General features: G+C 40.6%; 1 protein-coding gene across 3 annotated transcripts in view; it reads left to right on the top strand.

Annotated features, from left to right (window-relative positions):
• The window catches only part of inpp5f (inositol polyphosphate-5-phosphatase F), a 200664-nt gene that overhangs the window by 168257 nt on the left and 9451 nt on the right, over positions 1–22956 (top strand). For all 3 annotated transcript variants that reach the window (XM_043712705.1, XM_043712704.1, XM_043712703.1), the window contains exons 11-18: positions 1400–1477; positions 3541–3661; positions 9280–9408; positions 11354–11471; positions 12662–12860; positions 16690–16761; positions 16943–17016; positions 21950–22078. In XM_043712705.1, the coding sequence (XP_043568640.1) occupies positions 1400–1477; positions 3541–3661; positions 9280–9408; positions 11354–11471; positions 12662–12860; positions 16690–16761; positions 16943–17016; positions 21950–22078 (920 nt within the window). The remainder of the gene's footprint in view (positions 1–1399; positions 1478–3540; positions 3662–9279; positions 9409–11353; positions 11472–12661; positions 12861–16689; positions 16762–16942; positions 17017–21949; positions 22079–22956) is intronic.

Below are 22956 nucleotides of genomic sequence, written 5' to 3'. Positions count from 1 at the left end.
GGCAGTGGTTACCATGAGATTGACTTCTGATTGAACATGTTTCTATTTGCAAAAGATGACTCCCCACTTGGGAATAAAGATTCAAGCATAGGCAAGCCTCAATGCTGACTGAACTTAATTTGGCTATTAGTGTCATTACTGGGAGTCAGGATTGTTTACCAAGTCCAGCCAATCACTGAATCATATCTACTCTCCGAACTTTACAGTACAGAAGTAAGCTGTTCAATCCATTATGTCTGTATCAGCTCCTGAAAGAGCTACCTAGTGAGTCCCATTCTCCAGCTCTATCTCTGTAACACTCTAAATTCTTCACTTTCAAATATATGTCCAGCTCTCTTTGAAGCCCTCTATGAAATCTGCCTCCACCACTCTTGCAGGCACTATATTCCAAATCCTGACAACTGAGTAAAGAGGTTTCTGCTGGGCACTCCTGATGTTTGCAAACATGACTAGTTGAGACCATTCAATAATTTGCCTGTTGTAAACAGCTGAACAGCTGTTTGTTATTCCAGGAATTGGGATGTACACCCACATTCCTTATGGTGTATTTCCTGCGACACTACCTTGACCATTCAGTGTTGACTTGCCTAGTTTGATTGAAGCAAAAACTTGAGAGCTAACTGTTCCTGGAATATCTTCCACGGCAATACCTTGACCAATCAAGTTGCTATACCTTCAGCACCTTCTCTTCACGTGGAATAAATTGTTCCCTTTAAATTTTGATATTCTTTTAGTTCTGTTCTGATGAGTTTCACGGGTGAAAACTTTGAATAGCATGTCACCTTCATCAGTGATTAAGTTCTGTACTAAGCGATTATGAAGCAATTTTTTTGCTTTCAATTTATTTCAATTCCTGTTTGAAAACAGATTGAGATTTTCTTGAGCTTCTTGTAGGTCAGTGTGAATTGATTGAGCAACTGTTTTCAGTTTCCATTGGGAACGAGTTTGGACCAGATAATGGAATACATCATCTGTAGCCTAAACCAATAACTCAAATCATGATTAATGAGGTTTGTAATATAACTGATTACTAAAAATTATTTTTGTAGCTATCTTTCATTTCATGGTGTCTCATTTCATTGAGCTGTCCTTTTTTACTTTATTGGAACTGAATTTTGTTTTTGTGATTACTTCATCTCTTATTATTATTCAGCCAGTCTGGGGCAAGCAATGGCAAGGGAGCAGGTACAGGTAGAATCCAGGGTCAATGACAGGCAGACAGACAGCTGGTAATGTGTGATAAATGTACCTTTCATCAGTCTTCTGATTAACTGCGTTCCTAAAAATGTCCTTTTTTGAGAGCCAAGGAAGTCACTCAGTTGAATCGTAAATGTTCATTTTTACAAATGGTTTGATTAAATTGCTGAAGAACTGAAGTGGTGATTTGCTTGCTTTTCAGTCGAGGAATGAAGTTTGAAAACGTGCAGACTTTGACCGATGCTATCTCTGATATCATCATGGACATGAAATGGGGCTGGTTAGTATCTCCATTTAGTTCCTTTTGTCATTGTGTAGTGTAGTAAAATTTTTTTATTGTGATGACAAGTTCACAAAGCCAAAGCTTATCTGTTGGGTAGATAAAGTTCCACTATATTGTGAGATTAATTTCTTCATCTTTTTCATTAGCGTTGTGAAGCTGTTCCAATTTGCACAATATAAATCGTTTTGTTTTGCTGTGTTGCGGCACAGTAATTTTCAGCACATTACAGAATGTCTGTAATGGTCTAAAAATTATCTGCTTTGCCCAGAACTTGTAACAGTTCCTAAATTAAACTACACTTAACTAAAATGCCTTTGTTCTTATCAGCAGTTGAACTGTGACTGTGTGTTTGTCATGATTGACAGGGCAAGTATTGGAATCAGCATTGTAATGGTTCCAAGTGTCATTTTCATCCCTTAAGTCCATCTGCTCTAATCAGGTTGGGGGCAGGTGGGGAGTGTGTTGCACCTGCCTGTGCAAGCTGTGACAGCAACCTGCAAGAACTGTGGATGTTGGAAATTGGAAACAAAAATAGAAATTGTTTGAAAAGCTTGGCGGGTCTGGCAGCATCTGTGGACAGAAAGCAGAGTTAATGTTTCCGGTCCAGTGACCTTTCTTCAGAACAGCAAACAGTAAATGGATGGTGTGTCACTGTGAGCTGTGCCTGCACAGTGTTTACCAGTGACCCATGCCCTGAGGTTATGATGCCATCCCCTTGGCCTAGAAGTGGTGAGCATTGTAAGGGACTCAGCAGGAAGATTAAAGGCACAACCTTGCAGAAAATTTGCAAATAATTTTGTCAAGAATGTCTGTTTTAAACCATGGGTTCAAGTAAGCTCTGATTGCTTGGAAGAGGAGTTTTTGCATTCCATCTATCATGTCTTTTGTAAATTGAGTTTAGACAGTCATGAGCTGGTTTTGCGGTCAGTGTACAAACAACGCCTAAATTCAGACTTTGATTGAGGCGAGGCTGAAGTGGAAAATGGAGAAAATAACATTATAGCAATGAAAGGTCTTAGTATTGAAGTATTCATTTCAATGAAGGGATATTCTACTCATCTTGCATACGATTTGGAGTGCCCAGTCTTGCTATAGGGTTCAGTTTCTTCAATTGAATATAAATATTGAAGCATGCTAATGTGGAAAGGACATTGTTAGGATGCAACATGGATTTGACTATTGCGTTTTGAGTGTATGCAGCTCATTTATATTTGAAACAAAAGTGGAGCTGGGGTTTCTAAAGTTCTGATTAAACGTCAAACTACAGAAAACACTTGAGCTGGTATTTTGAGGATTATATTGTACTTGATCCCAAATATTGGAGGATCTATGTATACATTTATCAGCATATCTGACCATTGGACTTCCTACAATGACATTCATAATCACCAGGACAGGCATTGAGCGCAGAACATTATTTCCATGTGATATGATGTCCTGTTGCTGTGATGTAAATGGGAATGAGCCACTCTGACTAAATTGGAGTGGCATGCCTCAATTGCAGGATGATTGCAATAATGATCTGTCAGCAGACCTCCTGACTTTCCTATAAATTTTGCGACTGCAGTTTCCTGCTGAACAGAGATCCGACTTGAATGCCCAATTTTACAGTTCACTTAACACTCAGACTGCCTTCAACTACATGTCGTGAAAAATGCAAACCTTTGTTCGCCATAAAATGTTTATCCTTGAAATAAGTTTCTGGGAACCCTGTGTCACTGCTGACCGTTTCAACTGTGATGCTGCCCTTCACAGATTTTTCCTGTCATAGACCAAAAGTACTTTTGTAAGCTGCAGTTTCACAGCCAGGAGCAACTTACTTCACTTGGCTCTGTGGAAGCAGGAAGTGTTGGCATTCCTCATTGTTAGAAAGAATGTTGTCTCACTGTCGTATGATGCACAAAACTTGGCAGAAGGTTGGCTTCCTGCAAGTTCTGGCACCTTGATTCTGAGGACTGAAGTGAGGACTGTTCTGTTGTTTATTTTTCCGGATGTTACATTTGCATAACTTGGTCTAGGAGTGCTCGCAGGAAAAACAGTGTCATTTTGATTGCTTGCAGGGTTGACCAGGCAGGAGAAATTTGCAAACAGGAAGGAATCTTCAGGGTGAACTGTATGGATTGCTTGGATCGGACAAATGTGGTTCAAGCTGCAATTGCTCGAGTGGTCATGGAACAACAGGTAGGAACCGGCCAAGTAATCTCTGGTGCAGCATTCGGAAATGAGAATTGGTGTTTTGTCTCATCAAGTTTTGCGTTCATCTTTATTTTCAATCATTCCCTCCTTAAAGTAAAAAAGTAGAAATGATTGTGGAATGTTACAGCAGACATTATATATTTACAAGACTAAAAACTGCACCAAAAAAGGAACAGTTAGCTTCAAAATGAAGTAATTTGGTGTAAACTTCAAATATTAAGGCATGCAGCAATTTTAGGTGACCCCTGCCCAAGCTGATGACCTTTTTAAACAATTTTGTCAGCCATCACACAATCACTGTTCATCTCCATTGTAAGCCATCACTTGACAAACTCTGAAGAAAAATCTTTTGAGAGGTAAGCCTTCACAGATGTCCTTGTGTGGAAGCTGAATTTAGCATCCAACCCTACAGGATGCTGCGAAGCAATGGAAATCTGTGGTTATGGGAGACTGATAGGAAAGTAATGCTGTCATCACACCAGGCCTAACCTTGTTGATTGGCAGTGCAAGCTCAAATGACCTTTTATATTCTTTTATCCTTCTACATGTTCAATTTGCTCATGACTGCCTCTGGAACCAGTGTATCCACAGTAAATGGTCTTTACTTCCAGATGATCCTCTCATCTCGGACTTTGATGACAGCAAAATGCCAGTATAAACTGGGCCTTAAGCTTTGGCACCCTTTGAGTGAAGACATTTTTCCATAGGTCAGTTCTGAGTGGTTGACCTCTCCACTTGGTACTGCAACCCTGTGTTGTAGATTGTTCCACCAGGGAAAACTTTCTCATTATCCTCACCGGAAAACCCTTGCTGGTCTAACAGCCAGAATTGAATGAGAAGGAAGTTTGATTGAGCTCAGGGTGAGCTTCTGGCCATCGTTTCTGACAGGGTCACCAGAATTGCCTGTTTGCATCTCTCTGATATTGTCCAATTCCATCCTTGCCTCAGCACATCTTCTTTTGAAACTCTCTTCCATGCTTTTGTTACTTCTATCCTTGATGCTTATAATTGCCTCCTGACAACCTTCCATTTTCGACCTTCATAAACTTTAGGTCATCCCAGATTCTGTCTTTGTTCAAACTCTCATGAAAGTTCCATTTCCCTTTCACTTCTCTATCCTCTGATCTCCATTGGCTGCCACTTGAGCAGTGCCTTGATTTTAAAATTAGCAACCTTGTTTACAAATCCCTCAGTGACCTTGTCTTCCCTTATCTCTGTCGGCTCCTCCAGTCTTTTCTGCTGTTGAAATGTTTGTGCTCGTCTAAGTATGGCATTATGATCATTCTGATTTTAATAGATTCACCAGTGGTGGCCATGTCTTTAGTTGCATAGGCCAGAAGGCTGTGGAATTTCCTCCTGAAAGCGCACTGTTCTATTTCTTAAATCTGTTCTTAAAACCTGCCTCTTTGACCAAGGTTTTGCTCATTTGTCCAAATCTATAATGTGGATCAGTGTCCGATTCCTTTGACTGCACTTCTATGAAACGCCAGGTGCATTTTGCTATATTATCGGTGCTATATCAATGCAAGTTTTTGCTGCAAACTGCATGAGAATTGAAATAAACCTTTTTTTTGCAATATTACAATGTGACCCATGAAGGAGACTTACTTGATCAATGGTCTTGCATGCTGCTCATGCAATGCATTGGGGCTACGAAGACTGAAGAGACGTTTTGTCTTCTCCCAAAGATTGGGTTCACATTGAGCTGGTATTCATCAGGACCCACTGGTGATTGTACATTCAGCTAAAATGGAGAGGTGGTGGCATAATGGTAATGTCAATGGATTAATCCTGAGGGACAGGATGTACATGTATTTGGAAAGGCAAGGACTAACTAGAGATAGTCAATGTGGCTTTGTACATGGGAAATCATGACTCTCAAACTTGATTGAGTTTTTTTGAAGAAGTAACAAGGAGGATTGATGAGGGCAGAGCGGTAGATGTGATCTATATGGACTTCAGTAAGGTGTTCAACAGCAAAGAAGGTTACCTCAGATTACAACAGGATCTTGATCAGATGGGTCAAAGGGCTGAGAAATGGCAGATAGAGTTTAATTCAGATAAATGTGAGGTGCTGCATTTTGAGAAAGCAAATCTTAGCAGGACGTATACACTTAATGGTCAGGTCCTAGGGAGGTTCATAGCTCCTTGAAAGTGGAGTCGCAGGCAGATAGGATAATGAAGAAGGCGTTTGGTATGCTTTCCTTTATTGGTCAGAGTATTGAGTACAGGAGTTGGGAGGTCATATTGCAGCTGTACAGGACATTGGTTAGGCCACTGTTGGAATATTGCATGCAATTCTGGTCTCCTTCCTATCGGAAAGATGTTGTGAAACCTGAAAGGGTTCAGAAAAGATTCACAAGGCTGTTGCCAGGGTTGGAGGATTTGAGCTACAGGGAGAGGTTGAACGGGCTGGGGCTGTTTTCCCTGGAGCGTCGGAGGCTGTAGGGTGACCTAATAAGTGTTTACAAAATTGAGGGGCATGGATAGGATAAATAGACAAAGTCTTTTCCCTGGAGTCGTGGAGTCCAGACCTAGAGGGCATAGGTATAGGGTGAGAGGGGAAAGATATAAAAGAGACCTAAGGGGCAACTTTTTCACGCAGAGGGTGGTACGTGTATGGAATGAGCTGACAGAGGAAGTGGTGGAGACTGGTACAATTGCAACATTTAAAAGGCATCTGGATGGGTATATGAATAGGAAGGGCTTAGAGGGATAAGGGCCGGGTGCTGGCAGGTGGGACTAGATTGTGAGTGGGATGTCTGGTTGGCGTGGACGGTTTGGACCGAAGGCTCTGTTTCCATGCTGTACACCTGTGACTGTATAATAACCTTGGACGCCAGGCTAATATTCTGAGGACATTGGTTCAAATCCCACAAAGGCAGAGGGTCAAACTGGAACACAGTAAAAATCTTGAGTTTAAACCATGTAATCACTGTTGATCATCATTTAAAAACTGTCTGATTCACTAATGCTCTTTATGGAAGGAAGTCTGCCATTCTTACTTGGTCTGACCTGTGTGTGGCACCAGATCCAGAACAGACCCCTCTGGGCAATTAGAAGGGGTAATATGTTGGGCAAGGTAGCAAAGCCCAAATCCCATGAACAAAACCAAGTAATATGGATGCCAATCACATTGTTCAATGAGTACCCTTCTCGGGTTCCCTTTTCTCCGAAAAGCTGTATTGTTAACCTATCCTGAGGTCATGCTAAACTGAAAGAAAATTATCCAGCTGTATTAATGTGCTCTATTCATGTAAAATATTGGTGTAATACATATTTGTCTATAAAGTGTGAATATAATGTTATAAAATCAGCCGTCAACTTATCGGATTACCACAGAGGATTTTTAAAAGCTTTTTGTTGGTTTTTCTTTAACTACTGTTCGGTAACTGAATTTGTGCTTGAAGCAAGTCTACATTTCAATAGCATCATCATTAATAACGAAGACCTTCTGAGCAGTGTGTGGCTTCTTTCTCAAATTGCCTCTTGTCGTTCCTAATTAAAGAGGATACATGTGGCATTTTCCAGGGAGTTGTGATGCTGTTCTGAACCCTGACTTGTGCTGGCCTGACTTAGGGGAGGCTGGGGCTGAGAAAAAGGGAGAGTCGGGAGGAAAAACTGCAATTGCAGAGGATATCCCATCTCACCTGTGAGAGACTGCAAGTGTTAAGTCTTAATTACAAGTGAGGATTGTTACTAGAGAAATTGGCAGTGGGTAATTATTGACACTATAAATTATTTTATAATTGCTGGTTTTATTCACATTTAATTCAGTTAAAGATTGTGTTAGCACAAAACAATTGTCTTTACAGTGCAGTCTGCAAATTTAATTTAGCAGTCAAAAATTAATTACCCATTTGTGGAGTAGCTTTTCATGGCTTTTATGTTGTAAAATTGTTTTTTTTCCAATGTTTTTTGTTTACTCCTCCCACAATGAAGTAACCCTGTGAAAAAACCTGGAGATGTGAATGGGATGCAGTAAGGATTTGGATCTGTTTGGAGCTGATGGTGTCACATCCTGCGAGCCCCAAGGAAATGGACTTGAAAGCTTTACCACTGACTGACTGTTTTAGGGAAAGGCTGGAGGCTGACTGCACCGAGATTCACATTTAAATAGGAGCCTGCTGTGACCGAATGGAGAACAGTTCACAGATGGTTGAGGTTTGACCTAAGGCTTGTTTGCCCCAAACCTGAGCATATTGGTGGTCAGGCTTAACTCCTGCACTTGACGCAGTTTCAGAATCCCTACAGTGTGGGAGCAGGCCAGTCCGCCCACCGAGTCCATTCTCACCCCCTGAGGAGTATCCCACCCAGACCTATCCCCCATTCTACCCCTGTAACCTTGCATTTTGCACGGCTTGTCTATACATCCCTGAACACTGGGCAATTTAGCATGGCCAATCCAGCTAAGCTGTACATCTTTGGTCTGTGGCAGGAAACAACTGGAGCATTCGGAGGAAGTCCAGCAGACATGGGAGAGAGCATACAATTCCAGGAAAACACACGGTTGCCTGAGTGTGGAATCAAACCCAGGACCCTGTGCTGTGAGGTAGCAGTGTGCCACCTGTGTAATTGGGTGATTGTGAAGAGCATTCCAAACTGCTTGAAGATGAATAGGAAGCTTTGCCTGAAGTCCCTCCCTGAAAAGACATCATATAAAACACTAATGGGCTCTTACTGCACATTATTTGTGACGTTTATCTACCAAAGTTCCTGCTGAACTGTAGAGTATTGTGTAGGCTTAGCTGGCACACTTTAAGAAGGGTATGAATGTCTTGGAGCAGTGGATGAAGAGCTTTTGGTGAAATTAAGTAGCTTCAGTAAAGAAGATAAATTGGAGGTGCTGGCACTGTTTTCCCTGGAGACGAGAAAGCTAAGAAGATACTTGATTGAAGTTTCTGAATTTGAACTCTCGGGACAAAGTAGATAGGTTTTTCCACTTGTAAAAGAATTGAAAATAAGAGGACACAGATTTAAACTAATTTGGACAATTAAGTAAATGGAGTTGGAAAAATCTTTCGCTCAGTGAATATATCAGGGTTTGAAATAGACTTGCAGAAATATAGTGGAGGCGGGTTCAGTCGCGGCCTTCAAGAGGGTATTAGATGACTGTTTCTGTTTAAGTCATGCGCAGGATTATGGGGAAAGAGGAGGAGAATAGCTCTGAGTTATGAAGCTCGCTTGGACAGCCAGTGAGGACAATGATGGGCCGAAAGACTTCTGACAGCAGAACAGGTCTGAGATTCCATGACATTTGTTTGAATGTGCAGGTCTTTTGGGTATCTTGAAGCCACAAGGTGCTGTACATATGCATTTTATTTCCTTCCCTCCACATTTTATTAAAACATCAAAAACTTAGTTGAGATTATATGCATGCTTAACAGTAGAAGGAGAATTACCGTGTATTGTGCTGCCACCTATCTGACATGGCTATGTTTGATTCTTGATTGTCTATCCTTGACTGTGTTGCTGTAGAATCTAAATAGGTTGTGCAACATTGCTTTACGTGCAAGCGATGCCAATAGAGTAACCTTGCAAAAGATGTAAATAATTGAGTGATTTGAATTCATACTCTGTTCATCTTCTCTATTGTCTTTCAGCTGAAGAAGTTGGGGGTTATGCCACCCGAACAACCCCTGCCTCAGAAATGCTATCGGATTTATCAGATCATGTGGGCCAACAATGGAGACGCCATTAGCAGGCAGTATGCTGGGACAGCGGCTTTAAAGGTAACAACCAGTTCGCTTCATTTCATTGCAATTCAGTGACTGCAATAGTTTGTTCTTTATCTGTATCAGGCAGAAACCAGAATGCTGTTAAACACCATGTTTTAATTGACATACCACGCTATTCCCCTGTACACAAGTTCCGGCCAATGTTGGTGTAGTCTTGAATAGCTGGTATAGAGTGGTTTTCTGATCTGGGATTGACATCTGCATGTAACTAATTCAAAATAACTGAGAAACGAATGGTTGAGAGTCTGAACTTTGTGCAACTACTGAAACCAGTCGGTTTTTTGACTAACCAGCATAATTAATCAAAGTATTTTGCTGGCAAAGCACAGGCAGCATCCGGTGAGCAGGAGAATCGACAATTTGGGCATAAGTCTTTTAACCAGCGTAATTGAGAATAAATGGAGGCCCTGAAAATTCACTGATTTTTGGTGAGGAAGGGGTTTGAAGCAGTCATCCTATAATATCCACGGTCAGATACTCATGGCAGAACCAACACAACTGATTTATATTCCAGTTTTATTCTGCTCAAGTTTCCCAATCTGGATGCAAAGACCACATGGCTTTTTCCAACCCATCTTGAGCATATCCTTTATTTGTACAAGCTACAAAGTGTCAGACTTCAGAATCATCCATATGCCACAGTTATATAGGAATGAGAGAAGGAGGGTAGTTGAGGGTTGGAGGGGCCAATGGAGGGGACCTGTCTCTCGACAGTCGCATGTGTGCGTAGGCACTCTTGATGATTTCAGGTTATTGAGGGCCAATGTGGAGGTAAATTTAGGAGGAGGTCATTAGTGATCCATTCTCCTCAGATGAAAGTGACCCCAGCGTCCCAGCCAGTTTTAATCCTCCCTGACCACCCAATTTTCTGGTTTCCATTCACGCATCCCTCACATCTCCCCAAACAGATTTCCCGATGTGCTCCTTGGACAATTGAATCAACTCCGAGAGCAATTGAAGAATCTTGCAGCAGAGGAGGAAACTATTCATAGTCATAGAGTTCAGTCAATTATTTCTCTGTTAGTTCTTCGAAGAAAAGACTACCCCAGAGGTGTCTCTTTCCCTGTAAGCTTCCTTTTTTGTTTTCGAGGACTATTTTGTTTTACACACTTTCCCTGGGGTGTTGGACATGAGCTTATGCCAGTCTTTGAGGAGTTAATTGGAATCCAGTGGTGAGAGGTGGTCAGCTTAGTATGAGCGTTACTTGGGTCAAACAGTGCCCTTTTTCTTCATGGCTCCTTCCCAAGTCAGACATGTTATGTTTATTCTGTAAGTTTCAGGGTCAGTCTGCTATTGAGCAGTAGACAATATGATTCTTCTCCTAAAAGTAACTCCTTGTGTTTTGGTTGAAAGTCTCTGGAAGCCTGAATCCAGGAGTCTGCTTGCTTCTGATGAGGAGGTGGTGGTGCTGAGCTGTTATGGAGATGGTGGGGAGGAAGAGGAAGTTGTTGCTATCTCTGTTAAAGCTGCACAGCTCACTGCATAAATACCTGCCACAAAAAGAGAAAGAGGAAACGCAAAACCAAGGAGACAGACAAATATGAATGTGACGAGTACCAGGTTGTTGTTGTCGTCATCACTCATTTTCCAAAACTATTTCCCACCTCACATCACCATCCTCCTCGTTTCCCTCCACTCTCTTATTTTGCTGTGAGAGGGGGTGAAAGATAGATAAGCAGTTGATGCTGCATAGATCCAGTGAATCAGTTTAGTGCGTCTTTCATACTGTGACCTGCCCTAGGATGAGCCAACCTAAATTTGTGAGCCAGGTGGTGCCTATGATTTTTACTATTTTCAGAGCAGTAAGTAAAGTAAAATAAAATCTGAAGCCGTGACCTGAAATCTGAAACATTTTCAGCTTCTAACTACCATCTGTGATAGTTCTCACCTTGCTCAGCAGAAGCGTGGGTGTGTTATTCTTGTTCCTTTTGAATGTTAGGGCGACTTTACAAGAACTGGAGAACGAAAGCTTGCAGGAATGATGAAAGACGGTTATAACTCTGCCAATCGGTATTATCTCAATCGCTTCCGTGATGCATATCGACAAGCTGTCATAGGTAAGAGCGCTGCAACTTTACTAACATTAAGAAAGCTTGGGGAAATCTGTCGGGAAAAGTAGACAAGAGCCCTGTGCACCTTCACATTTCCAGTGGGTTGAATTGGGTCATGGTTTCATGTTGGCCTAATATTTGTATTTTCCTTCTCTCCACCTTCTGCCCTTGTAGCTGTCAACTCGCAGATTCACAGAACAGTCTGATCTGTTTCCAGGCTCCTCCAGCACTGGCCACCGATTGGATTAATTGAACTTTATTTTCTTCAGTTATGGTCTAACCTGGGAATCTGACAGCAGCAAAACGCACTTGGAAGCCTCTCTCTGATTTCCACAGTTGCTGGTTGGCATATCAATCTTGTGCTTGAGGCTGAGGATACGCTTCTCTAGATGTCTAGCGTGTGTAGTGTTTATGAAGCGTTTCCAGTATCTGATCATTTTGAAAGCCAAGCAATTGAGTGGAAGCTGAATGGGTTCAAATTGTGACAGGGGTGGAGAATCATTGTTTGGACGAGGGTGAACTTTTGAAATGCAGTCTATATTTTTAAGTTAGATTTCCTGTTCCCTTGTGTATTCTATCTCTCTCATTCTCTAGTGCAAATTTGTGATTTGTCCTCAGTCATCTTTGATGATTCATCAAGATGGTTAATCCACAGAGAATGATTTTCATTATGTCTGACAGGGGATATAGAATCCATAGAATCCTTTTTGGTGTGGAAACAGACCTTTTGGCCTAACAAGTCCACGCTGACCCTTCGAAGAGTAACCCACCCAGACCCTTCCCCTACATTTACCCCTGAATAGTGCACCTAACCTACACATCCCTGAACACTGGACAATTTAGCATGGCCAATTCACCTAACCTGCACATTTTAGGACTGTGGAAGGAAACCGAAGGACCTGGAGGAAACCCACGCAAACACCAGCAGAATGTGCAAATTTCACAGTTGTACGAGGCTGGATTCAAAGCTGGGTCCCTGGTGTTGCGAGCCAGCAGTGCTAACCACTGAGCCACCGTGCTGTCCCAAACATACATATACATATACATTTGGTCATTCTTAATTATTGTCAAATGAACATTCATTTTCCACCCTGGTGGTTAAATGACCATTCTACTTTCTTTTGATATAAATATTTGTTTTCACTGTGCTAGTATTTTAAATGTGCGGGTAAATGGTAATGTTTCCCTTTAATTAGATCCAATGCAGGGCATCCCAGTGACTGAAGATCTCTACTCCATCTTTAACAAAGAAAAAGAGCATGAAGCTTTGCAAAAACAGAACCAGAGAAGCCAGCAGGAACAGTTCAGTCTCCTCTTGCAGAATTATATGAAATTGCTATTACCTGACGATGAGAAATTCCATGGAGGCTGGGCTGTGATAGATTGCGATCCAAGGTCTGTAACCACAAAATTCATCCATCAGAGAATTTTTTATTTCATTCTCTGAAATTAAATATTGACGCATCTCAACCTGTCATACTCTGTTGAAGGTAGAGAATAGTTACAACACAATATAAACCATTCCCAGTCGATGTGGAACAGGAAAATTGATGGTCGAGCCTGCTATTTGAAGGCTGAATTTTTAATGAAGATTTGAAATGCCTTTTAAATCCAGTGATATTTATTTAATGCTGTCAGTAAACAAATGTGCATGGAACAGCAGCAGTGCTGAATTACTACATCTCAAACACCGTCCAACTGTTAGAAATGGGTTTTGAATGCTAGGGGTATATATTTCAATTTTGATGAAATGAAGAGTTGAATCTTGGAAGAGAAAAAGACTTTTATCTTAAGAACAGAGGTTATTTCAAAATAATCCAGGCGTGACTGGCCTACAATGACTCAATAAGTGTTTGTGATATTTAGAATTTTTATTTGCCTCTGTTATGAAGAAATCATGAAGCACCAAATCATATTCTCTCTCCACATATGCTGCCTGACTTGCTGAACTTTTCCAGCATTATCTGTATTTGTTTCAGATTTTCAGCATCTGCAGTATTTTGCTTTGGCTTGTGTTCCCTTAGTCTGGGTCAAGGGTCAAGTCCCTTTCCTGATAAATTGCTCATGCTGCTGCTGTCGTCTTCCATGGCAATGCACGGCATTTAAAATATCATTCCTGGTAAATTTTGAGTTAACATTGTAAATAATTTTTTTTCTTTATACATTCTTGGGATCTGGGTGTCACCGGCTTAGCAGCATTTATTGCCCATCCCTAAAAACCCAGAGGGTAGTTAAGAGTGAACAACATTTCTGTGGGTCTGTAGGCCAGATCAGGTAAGGATGGCAGTTTCATTCTCTGAAAGACATTAGTGAACCAGATGTGGTTTTCCAACAATCAACAATTAATTCAAGGCCATTATTAGGTAATTAATTCGAGTTTCTTTTTTAGAATTCAAATTCCACCATTTGCCATGGTGGGATTCCAACACAGGGTCTCTGGATTAACGGTCCAATGAAACTATCAATAGGCAATTGCCTCTGTCATCATTACCCATGTTATAGTGCCAGCAACTTATAACCTCTTCTTGTTTAGTGTTTAATTGTGCGCAGTCACCAAATTGAATACTTTGAAGCTGCTACCATTTTTATAGAATTGTCTAGTACAGAAGAGGTCCTTTAGCCCATCCGTCTGCACCACCAAAAATACCACTAAATCTACATGAGCCCCACATTGCAGCATTTGGCCCTTTAACACTTCTCACACTGAAGCTGTATTGAGTAGCCATCTGTATTCAGAGACTGATTTTTCCTTGATGGTATAGCTATTTGAAACCATGTTGCAATGCCTGTGTGTAAGGAGGAGGGAGGATGAAAATTTTCAAAACAAATCCAGTGACTGCAGAGAACTTGATGTTACATTACAGTGCATTTTATTTCCATTGTGTTTCGATCTTGGGGCTGTTTATAGATTTTAAAAATTGCACAAACTGGTTTCTGGTTCAAGTTGTACAGTGATATTTCCAATAAATAAGGTTAAATATTCATAAAGATTCCATTTTGTTGAAGCTTTTTGATCTGCATTCATCAGGATAATATGCTAGAATAACAATTTAAGGGGCAAAACACAACTTTTCTACTCTGACAGCACAATGCTGCTTTATTAGCAGAGGCATTGCCATGGAGGATGCACCAGGTAATGATTGACAGTAAACTGCCAGGCCTGTACCTAGTCTGCACCTCTTGTCTGTAACAATGTAACGGCCAGCTGTTAGTTCGATGGTCAAGATACTGCCCTGAGAAATCAGAGACAATTTTGGGTTTAAAGTTTAACACCTGGAAGTTAACTGTCAATCATCATTAACTGGTGCATTCTCCATGGTACCACCTCCAATCTGAGTCGACTTGCCAGCTGATCAGCACTTTGCTGTCATACAGCACAAATGTTGGCTTCCCCCTAAATTCACGAATCGTCCAGATGAGTGCAAGATACAAAATTTAGAAAACTTCTTTTTGCTCAGCTGTGCTCCATTTCTGACCTATCGAAAGGTGGTTTATAAATAATGAAATTACACATGAATTATACTGAATACAGTTGAAACGTAGACACATGAAAATTTGGAGCAGGAACCATTTGTCCCATTGCACTAGCTTTACTGTTCAGTATGATAATGACTGACCTCTATCTCAAAGCCATACTTTCTCTTTCCTCCAGCCCTTGATGCCTTTAATGTTTAGAAATATATTCAGTAACATGTCCTCTGTAGGCTTCTGTTAGAGAATTCCACAGGTTCACTGACGTCTGAGTGATAAATGCTTTCCTTGTTGTAAATGGCCTACTTGGTGTCCTGAGACACTGTGACCCTTGTTCTAAAAGCTATCAGCTGCCAACCTTGGCCAGTGGAGACATCATCCCTGCCTCCAGTCTCCCAGCACTGTTAAAAGTTGTGTATGTATCCGTGCGATCCCTTCAATTTTATAAACACCAGGGTATACAGGCTGAGTTTACCCAATCTTCTCTTAAACTGACAATCCTGCCTTCCCAGGAATCTGGCTGCACAGCCTTTGCTGCACTCCTTCTGTGACAAGTAGACCCTTTCTTCAGTGAAGAAACCGCAAGTGTGTACAAGTGTTGTCTCACCATGGCCCTACACTGCTGCAATAGGACCTCCTTGCTCCTTTATCTCGTTGTCCCGCAAGGAAGGCCACCTCACCATTTCCTCTTCCTGAGAATTGGGAATTGCTGCTTACTAGAAACGTTTTTGAAGTTAACTTAAATCTATGTAGCTGAAAATTTGGCAATATCTGAATGTCACTTATCTTTCAACGATTATTAAAATAATGGAGGAATGTTTCCGGGTGCTATTGTTTTGCCAAGGCAACAGACATCAATATTGTAATTCCACAGATATTTGTTATATTTTCACTTTGAGTTTCTGGTCGTGGTTGGCGTTGTGCCATAAGGATGACATAGTTTGAGTTATGAGCATCTTATTGAAAGTTTTGGATTAATTCAACCAGGATGTGTATTGAAGCCAGTCCCTGAATTTCTCAATTCACTGGGGCTGTGCTTGGTTCCAAGTCCTGTGCCTTAAGACAACCCAGAATATCCTGCTGGAGCCACTGGGCCATCTGCCAAAATGGATTTTATTTAAATTGAAACTAATAGATGAAGATCATGTTCACTTATAGAAAAATTAAATGTTCAACAAGCTGTATGAAAGAACTTATGGCTTTGTTTCCCATGTTGTATAATAATTATTTTTATTCAGAACTTGTGCCAAGGCAGTTAAGCAGTTTTGCTATTAAGTTAAAATGAAAGATTAGTGAGGCACTGCAGCCTTAATGAAAAGTTTTTTTTAGATTTATTATTGTCATGTGTACCTAGGTACAGTGAAGTTTGTTTTTGCTTTGCATGCAGTCCAGCCAGATAGTACCATATAAAGTGTATTAGGGTAATAGAATAGAGTGAATAAATTGTGCAGAAGGTTGTAGGGAAGGTGCACAGAGTGAGATCAACATTAAATTTAATATAGAGTGCTTCCAGAATTGAAGTTGTATTCGCCTCTTGTTATCAGCTGGCACTGGAGGAAGTAGTGCTTAACATTGTCTTTGCTCATGTCTTATTGAAGTGACACCTGATGGGTTTAGTGGGGCAGGACTTTGTTGTGTGGTATCTTTGCCCTTCTGGTAGGGAGGATTATAAGAATGAGCGAACTTTAATTGTTTTCTGTTGAGTATTTCCCAAGGAAATTTTATGTTGTTTGCAACTATTGTTCTTTTCCAGCCTTATCGATGCCACCCACCGAGATGTTGATGTGCTTCTCCTTCTGTCCAACTGTGCCTACTACGTAGCCTAGTAAGTAAATGGGCCAGCGGGTTTACAACTCTCCTTAAAGTTAACACGTTTCAGTTGGTGGTCACATTAATAAAATCCAGGACTGTGTTTGTTGCTAAGCAGCCCATGAGTGAGTGTTCAATTGTTCACTTGTGTGTGAAGCTGGTTTCAAACCTGACATTGTCTATCCCTCATTTGACAGCTATGACGAAGAGGTTGATAAAGTGAATCAGTATGAAAGAATGAACTTGGAGGATTTGGAGAAGATTGAAATTGGTGAGTCTCTCCCCTCTGGTCACTTTGTCACGGGATGGGGACAGGCTTTCTTTCTTGCCAGTGCTACAGCTCAAATTCCTCTCTGAATTTGCCTTACCTTGGTGTCGTCATTCTCACCCTTGCTTAGAAAAGCAGGTTGATCTCCATGTAACACTGCAGTTCTTTCCTGTGCATGCTTCTGCTTATCAGAAAAGTTATGTGTATGTGTGTATAAGTAGCTCTTGCACTCAAAACCTGAGAGTTTTATTTTAAATTCATGTTGTAATGTGTTGCAGTTTTCAGTGATATTGGTGTAAGACAGTCCAAGATGCTTTTACCATACTTGGAACAGTTTAATGTCATAGTATGATCCTCGCAGAAGCCAATAACTTTAAGGTATTTGAATTTGCAGTGGTCCACTTAAAGGAATTACACAAGAAGACTTCACATTGGAAGATTTTTATTATAATGAATGAGCAAAAATCCAATATAAAGTGAACACTAATAGGGAACTAACAGCAACAAATTTCAGAAAGATCAGCTTTGTCACAGTAGCCATGAATTTCAGGCAAAATAAATTCCTAAGTAGAAAGTAGATAGTTTAAATAAGCAACTAAAATGGCAGTTGAAAAGTGCCATGCAACAGAGCTAACTAAAAACCTTTTATGCCTTTCTTGTTGAGAAGTAGAGCTAGACAGGCGGTCATTTAGGCTTTACATCCTGCTTACTAGGGAAGTTGGTATATGTCAAAGCAGTTGGATTGAACAGACACTGAATTTGATTAGCCTATGGTGGCCTCACAAACCCAAAGGTGGCCTTGGTGAAATTTGACAAGGGGGGAATGAATCAAAAGCCTTTTGGCCTGCATCTTCCTTCTCTCTCAGCCTGTTTGTGGGTAGGCTTTTGGGGAGGCTGGAGGGCGGTGAGAACATGTCTGTCTCAGTCATGTTTTGGCTCACAGCATGCCTACTGGACGATTATAAGTGTTTTGATTTTTTTTCAATAGGAAACCAGGGCAGATTGTTTTTCCATAATGTTTTCCGAATTGTTAAATGGCACCCACTAATTCTGTTGTGATGTACTGGTGTTGATGTATCTGGTTTATGCTTGGGATTGAGTGACCATGCTTCCTGGTTTTGGCTAAGAGTTCAGAGGCATGTTGATCCATGGGAATAGACAATAGGGTTAAGAAAGTCCAGTGACAATTATGAAGCGCATTGGTAAAGACATATCTGGAGTATTGTGTACAGTTTTGATCCCTTCATGCATACTTGCTGTGGAGGGCATGCAACTAAGATATACTTGACTGGTTCCTGGAATGAATGGATTCATGTATGAAAAGAGTTTGAGTAGATTAGACGTAGATTCTCTGGAGCTGGGAAGACAGAGGTGGAATACATGTAAAATGCTTAAGATGCTTGACAGGTTGCAGCTGAAAGCTTCTCCTGCCTGGCAAATATGGATGGGGGTGGCGGGTGCCGGGTTAAACTGGGGTGGACAAGGTCAGTAGTTACGTGACACTAGGTTGTAGTCCAATAGGTTTATTTGAAATCTCGAGCTTTCTGAGCTCTGCTCCTTTGTTAGGAGAATCTGGAACATAGTCTCAGGAGAAGGGGTTCAGCAACTCAAATAAGTGTAAATGTTTGCAATTCTGTCCTCCTGAGAGCCATCAATCAGAATATTCAAGACCGAGATCAACAGATTGGTTATTAGGGGAGTTAGGAGATGTGCAGAAAAGTAGCATTGAGGTCGCTCAGTCATGAATGTAGTGAATGATGGGAGAGGCTTGAAGGGGCCAGTTGACCTATACCAGCTCTTAACGCTTATGCTCTTGGCCTTCAGGCACTCTCTTAATTTGGGTGCAGCACTGATTTCTGTCCCCTGATCAAACATGGTACTATGACAAACATTGATCAATCTATTGTTTTCCACATTCACCAAGAGGGAAAACAGGTTTGTTAATAATTGCAATTATCAGTGTGTTTGAATTGGCTAATTAATGTGTTTTTCCTAACAGTCAAATATACAGCACAAAATGGTCATCAGGAATTGGTAGCATCGTGACTACAAATCTTGCTCTCCCCCCTGCCACATCCTTGTAGTTTGGTTGTCGACATTATCCTCTGAGAGAGGTTGTCAATCCGTGACCAAGAGTGGGGAAAATTTTCTCTCTCTCTCTGTCTCTCTCTCTCTCTCTCTCTCTCTCTCTCTCTCTCTCTCTCTGTGTGTGTCTGTCTGTGTCTCTCTGTCTGTGTCTCTCTGTCTGTGTCTCTCTGTCTGTGTCTCTCTGTCTGTGTCTCTCTCAAAGATCTCTTTGATCCTCTTGGAATTGAAACCAGCTCTGAAGATCATAGAATTCATTTTCTGATGGGGATGTCTCCCAGTCCCTCTTGAAAGAACATAAGTTTGTACATATTCTCTCCATGATGCAACTGCTTTCTTCATCCAGTGAGAAACCATTTTGAATATCTTCTGATACATAATTTAATCTGATCTCCTTGTGTTGTAGCCACTAACCGATAGGGTACTTCCAACCATCTTGCCCTTCAAGTTGCAACATGTTTTGATTTATGCAATGAATTGTCTTTTGCTGTTTTAAATGCCATTGTTCAGGTGTCTATTAGAAGGCCTTAACTACTTCTAAACAGCTTGCTTAGAAAACCATTCTGTGCATTAAACGTCTTAAGTCTCCAAGAGCCCTGTCTGTTCCATTCCCTTAATTTTGACGAAAAACAAACTCTTTGCAACATTCTGCTTCTCCCCAGCAGCATCTTCTTGCTATTCATCCCTCAATAGCAGCTGTTCCTTTTCTGTGAGATGCTTAAAAAATGTTCAGACTCTCACTTAACATTTTAATGGTTTACTATTTGAGTTTCTGTTACAGTGCAGGTAGTAGGTTGGTTCAAGATGGCAGCTGATTGCTACCTTCTCTGGGACAGTTAAAGATGGATGATGAGTGTTAGACCAGCCAGAGAAACTCTTATCCATTGAATAAATAAAAATACTTTATTGATACTTTCTTTTCGCATTTAGCTCTCTGCTTTTGATTTGAATATCTCAAAAGCAAGAGTCAAAATTTCAAAAGTCTAATGTTTGTAAAATTCACATTGATTTTTAAAGGGAAATCCAAAAGTTTACCATCATAAATTGTAAGTATGCCTGACTTTACAGCTCAACTCTAATGTTACTTATAAAGTGCAAAACAGATGAGTTATTTTCAGCCACTGCATTTGGCATCTGAAGAACTTCAAATTACAGGCTCCATTTCAAAGTTGCTTTCTTGTCAAAAATGTATCCTGAAAGGTTTTGTGATTTACAGCCTCTCAATGTGGAATAGTGGCAGGGTTTTAGTCAGTAGCCTTTCACCTTTTGAACAGATTAAATTGCAGTTTGTACAAGAATTTGAGGAAATTTGATGCATTTGTTTTGTATTCTATAGAGTTCAAGCTAGTTTTAATTAGGATAAAATGGGAAATGAGGTCAGAGAAAGAAGCTTGCTTTTATGTTAATTGATCCTTTTTTTGAAGAAAAAGGAATTGTACATTTTGAATCTACCTAATTATCACAGCAGTGTATTGTTAAGTTAGCTGTTTGGCTACAGCTATAGGACATAATATATTTTAATCGCTAAAATCTTTGAGACAGTCATCCAGAGAAGCATTATAACATCACTGAAGTTGAGAAACAAACAGAGCTTTAAGGGAAAAGAGATAGTGTCTGCGACAGTATTAGGTGAATGCTCATTGCCCTGCACCAAGTAATGGAATTTTGGGAAATGGAGGATGAAGGTGGAGTGAAATGGAGTAGATGAGAAATTAGAGGTAATTCCAAGTTCAGTTTGGTTCATGATGGTGTGAGAAGGTACTGTTAGTGAAGGTTAGGGAATATGATGGGAGCAAAAGAGGTGGAGAAAATTGAGAGAGAGAATGGGAACAGAGCCACGTAATGTCCCATTTTTCCCTGCTACTTTTGCTCCGGTTGCAGCTTGCAAGCCTGATTGGCTCTTATTTCCCGCCATGCTGTAAATCCCATCTTACAGCTTGCCACCTAGCAGAAAGAAAAAGACAAACAGAAGCAGATGAGGGCAGGACACCAAAAAAACTTTTAGGAGAGAGCAATAGAAAGAAGAGAATAAGTTAGAAGAAAAGAGAATCCTTGAGAGTAACACACAGACAACAGATGGGCAAGAGATTGACTGACTCGTTGACTCTGAATAACATTTCAAACAAGTGAAACATTGAAAATAAGATCTATAGTGTGTCATTTTCTACTTCATGCAATTGTGGCTGTTCTTGGACTTCACCTTCTCTTCTGTGTAGTCCTCTGATGCCCTTTGTTTCCCTAGAGACCAAAACACACACTTTCCTACCTTTGATACTTTCAAACATACACCGTCCCTTTGAGTGAGACTGTTGCCCTTGTTAGAAATTCCCTGGTCAGGTGGAAACAATCTGTAAGTCTATCGTGTTAAACTCTTCAGAATCTTGTAGCCTCAATGAGATCACCCCTCACTTTTTTAAACTTGGATGCTGCCTGACCTGCTGTGCTGTTCCAGCAATAAAGTTTCAACTTGTTAGAAATTCCCTGGTCAGGTGGAAACAATCTGTAAGTCTACCGTGTTAAACTCTTCAGAATCTTGTAGCCTCAATGAGATCACCCCTCACTTTTTTAAACTCCGCATCGGCCGAGTTTATACAACCTCTCAATTTAGGACAGTTTTTCATCCTAGGGATCAATTTATTGAACCTTTGCTGTACTGCCTTTAATAAATATAACAATAAAACTGCTCTCAGTATTCCAGAGCCACCAAACCTTGTAATGCGTACAAACTGAAACAGCTATAACAATACTGGAATATATTAAGTGTGAGATTTTTAGAATCCTTGTGTTTTCTTCTTTGTGACCAATAAAGATAAAAACAAATATTGTGATTTTTTTTTTATTAAATCAAAAGGTCCAGAACCAACTTTCTTTGGTAAACCCAAGTTTACTTGTATGAGGCTGCACTACAAACACAATGGAACTAGTGGATACTTTCATACGCTCAGAGCTGTGACACGAAACCCTGAGGAGGATGGGAAAGGTAATGTCTCTCTACTGTTTCCTTCTGTGATGTGTTGAGATTGTTGCAATGTCAGATTTGATCCATTAACACCTGGAATGTTGCAAGATGGGAAGTGTTCTCTGTTCAGAAACAAACCAGCATGTTTTTTATTCGTGATCCCTCATTATACACCATTTGGTAAAAGATCCTTCAAGTGACAGTGCATTTGACAGCTTTATCCAAAATCTGTACTTTGGAAAAAAAAAATAAGTTCCAATAAATGTGCCTGTGTAACAAACACATGCAGGATTTAATCTTTGAGACCTTGAGACTTGCAGTTGATTTTTTTCCCCCCCACCTGATCATTGGAGGTATTTTTTCAATGGCTGTAAGTTAATGTTTAAAGCTTAATATTAAAATTTAGCTGTTCATTTACTGAAATTATCACGTTCTTTACCACTCTTGCCTGTCCTACTTCAAAAAAAAGTAACCCTTCCATTTGATCACCAACTTGTAACATTAGAGTGGGCAGGCAAAAGCTACCTGGCCAAGAGTTGGAGAACTCAGTGGCTTAATGTGATGGATTTTTATGTTTTTCTCTCCTGATCAATATTATGTCCTCTGAGTATATACTCCATTGGCCAGTCATCAAATGTGAACCTCTGAAAGTGTTTTGATTATGGAATAAAGGGAAGCATAGATAGGCCTGTCTACTCAAAACCACCTTGTGGACTTAATTACAATGGAAATTTGGATTAGTAACAAGCAGGGCCTTTTGTGTTTAATAGCCTTATTCCACCTGCTCTACTTTGTGGGTGGCACGGTGGCACAGTGGTTAGCACTGCTGCCTCACAGCGCCAGAGACCCGGGTTCAATTCCCGCCTCAGGCGACTGACTGTGTGGAGTTTGCACGTTCT

The sequence above is a fragment of the Chiloscyllium plagiosum genome, chromosome 22 (assembly GCF_004010195.1).
Source record: "Chiloscyllium plagiosum isolate BGI_BamShark_2017 chromosome 22, ASM401019v2, whole genome shotgun sequence".
Taxonomy (NCBI): Eukaryota; Metazoa; Chordata; class Chondrichthyes; order Orectolobiformes; family Hemiscylliidae; genus Chiloscyllium; species Chiloscyllium plagiosum.
Note: the sequence above shows the minus strand (reverse complement) of the source record. Positions and strands in the feature narration are given on the sequence as shown.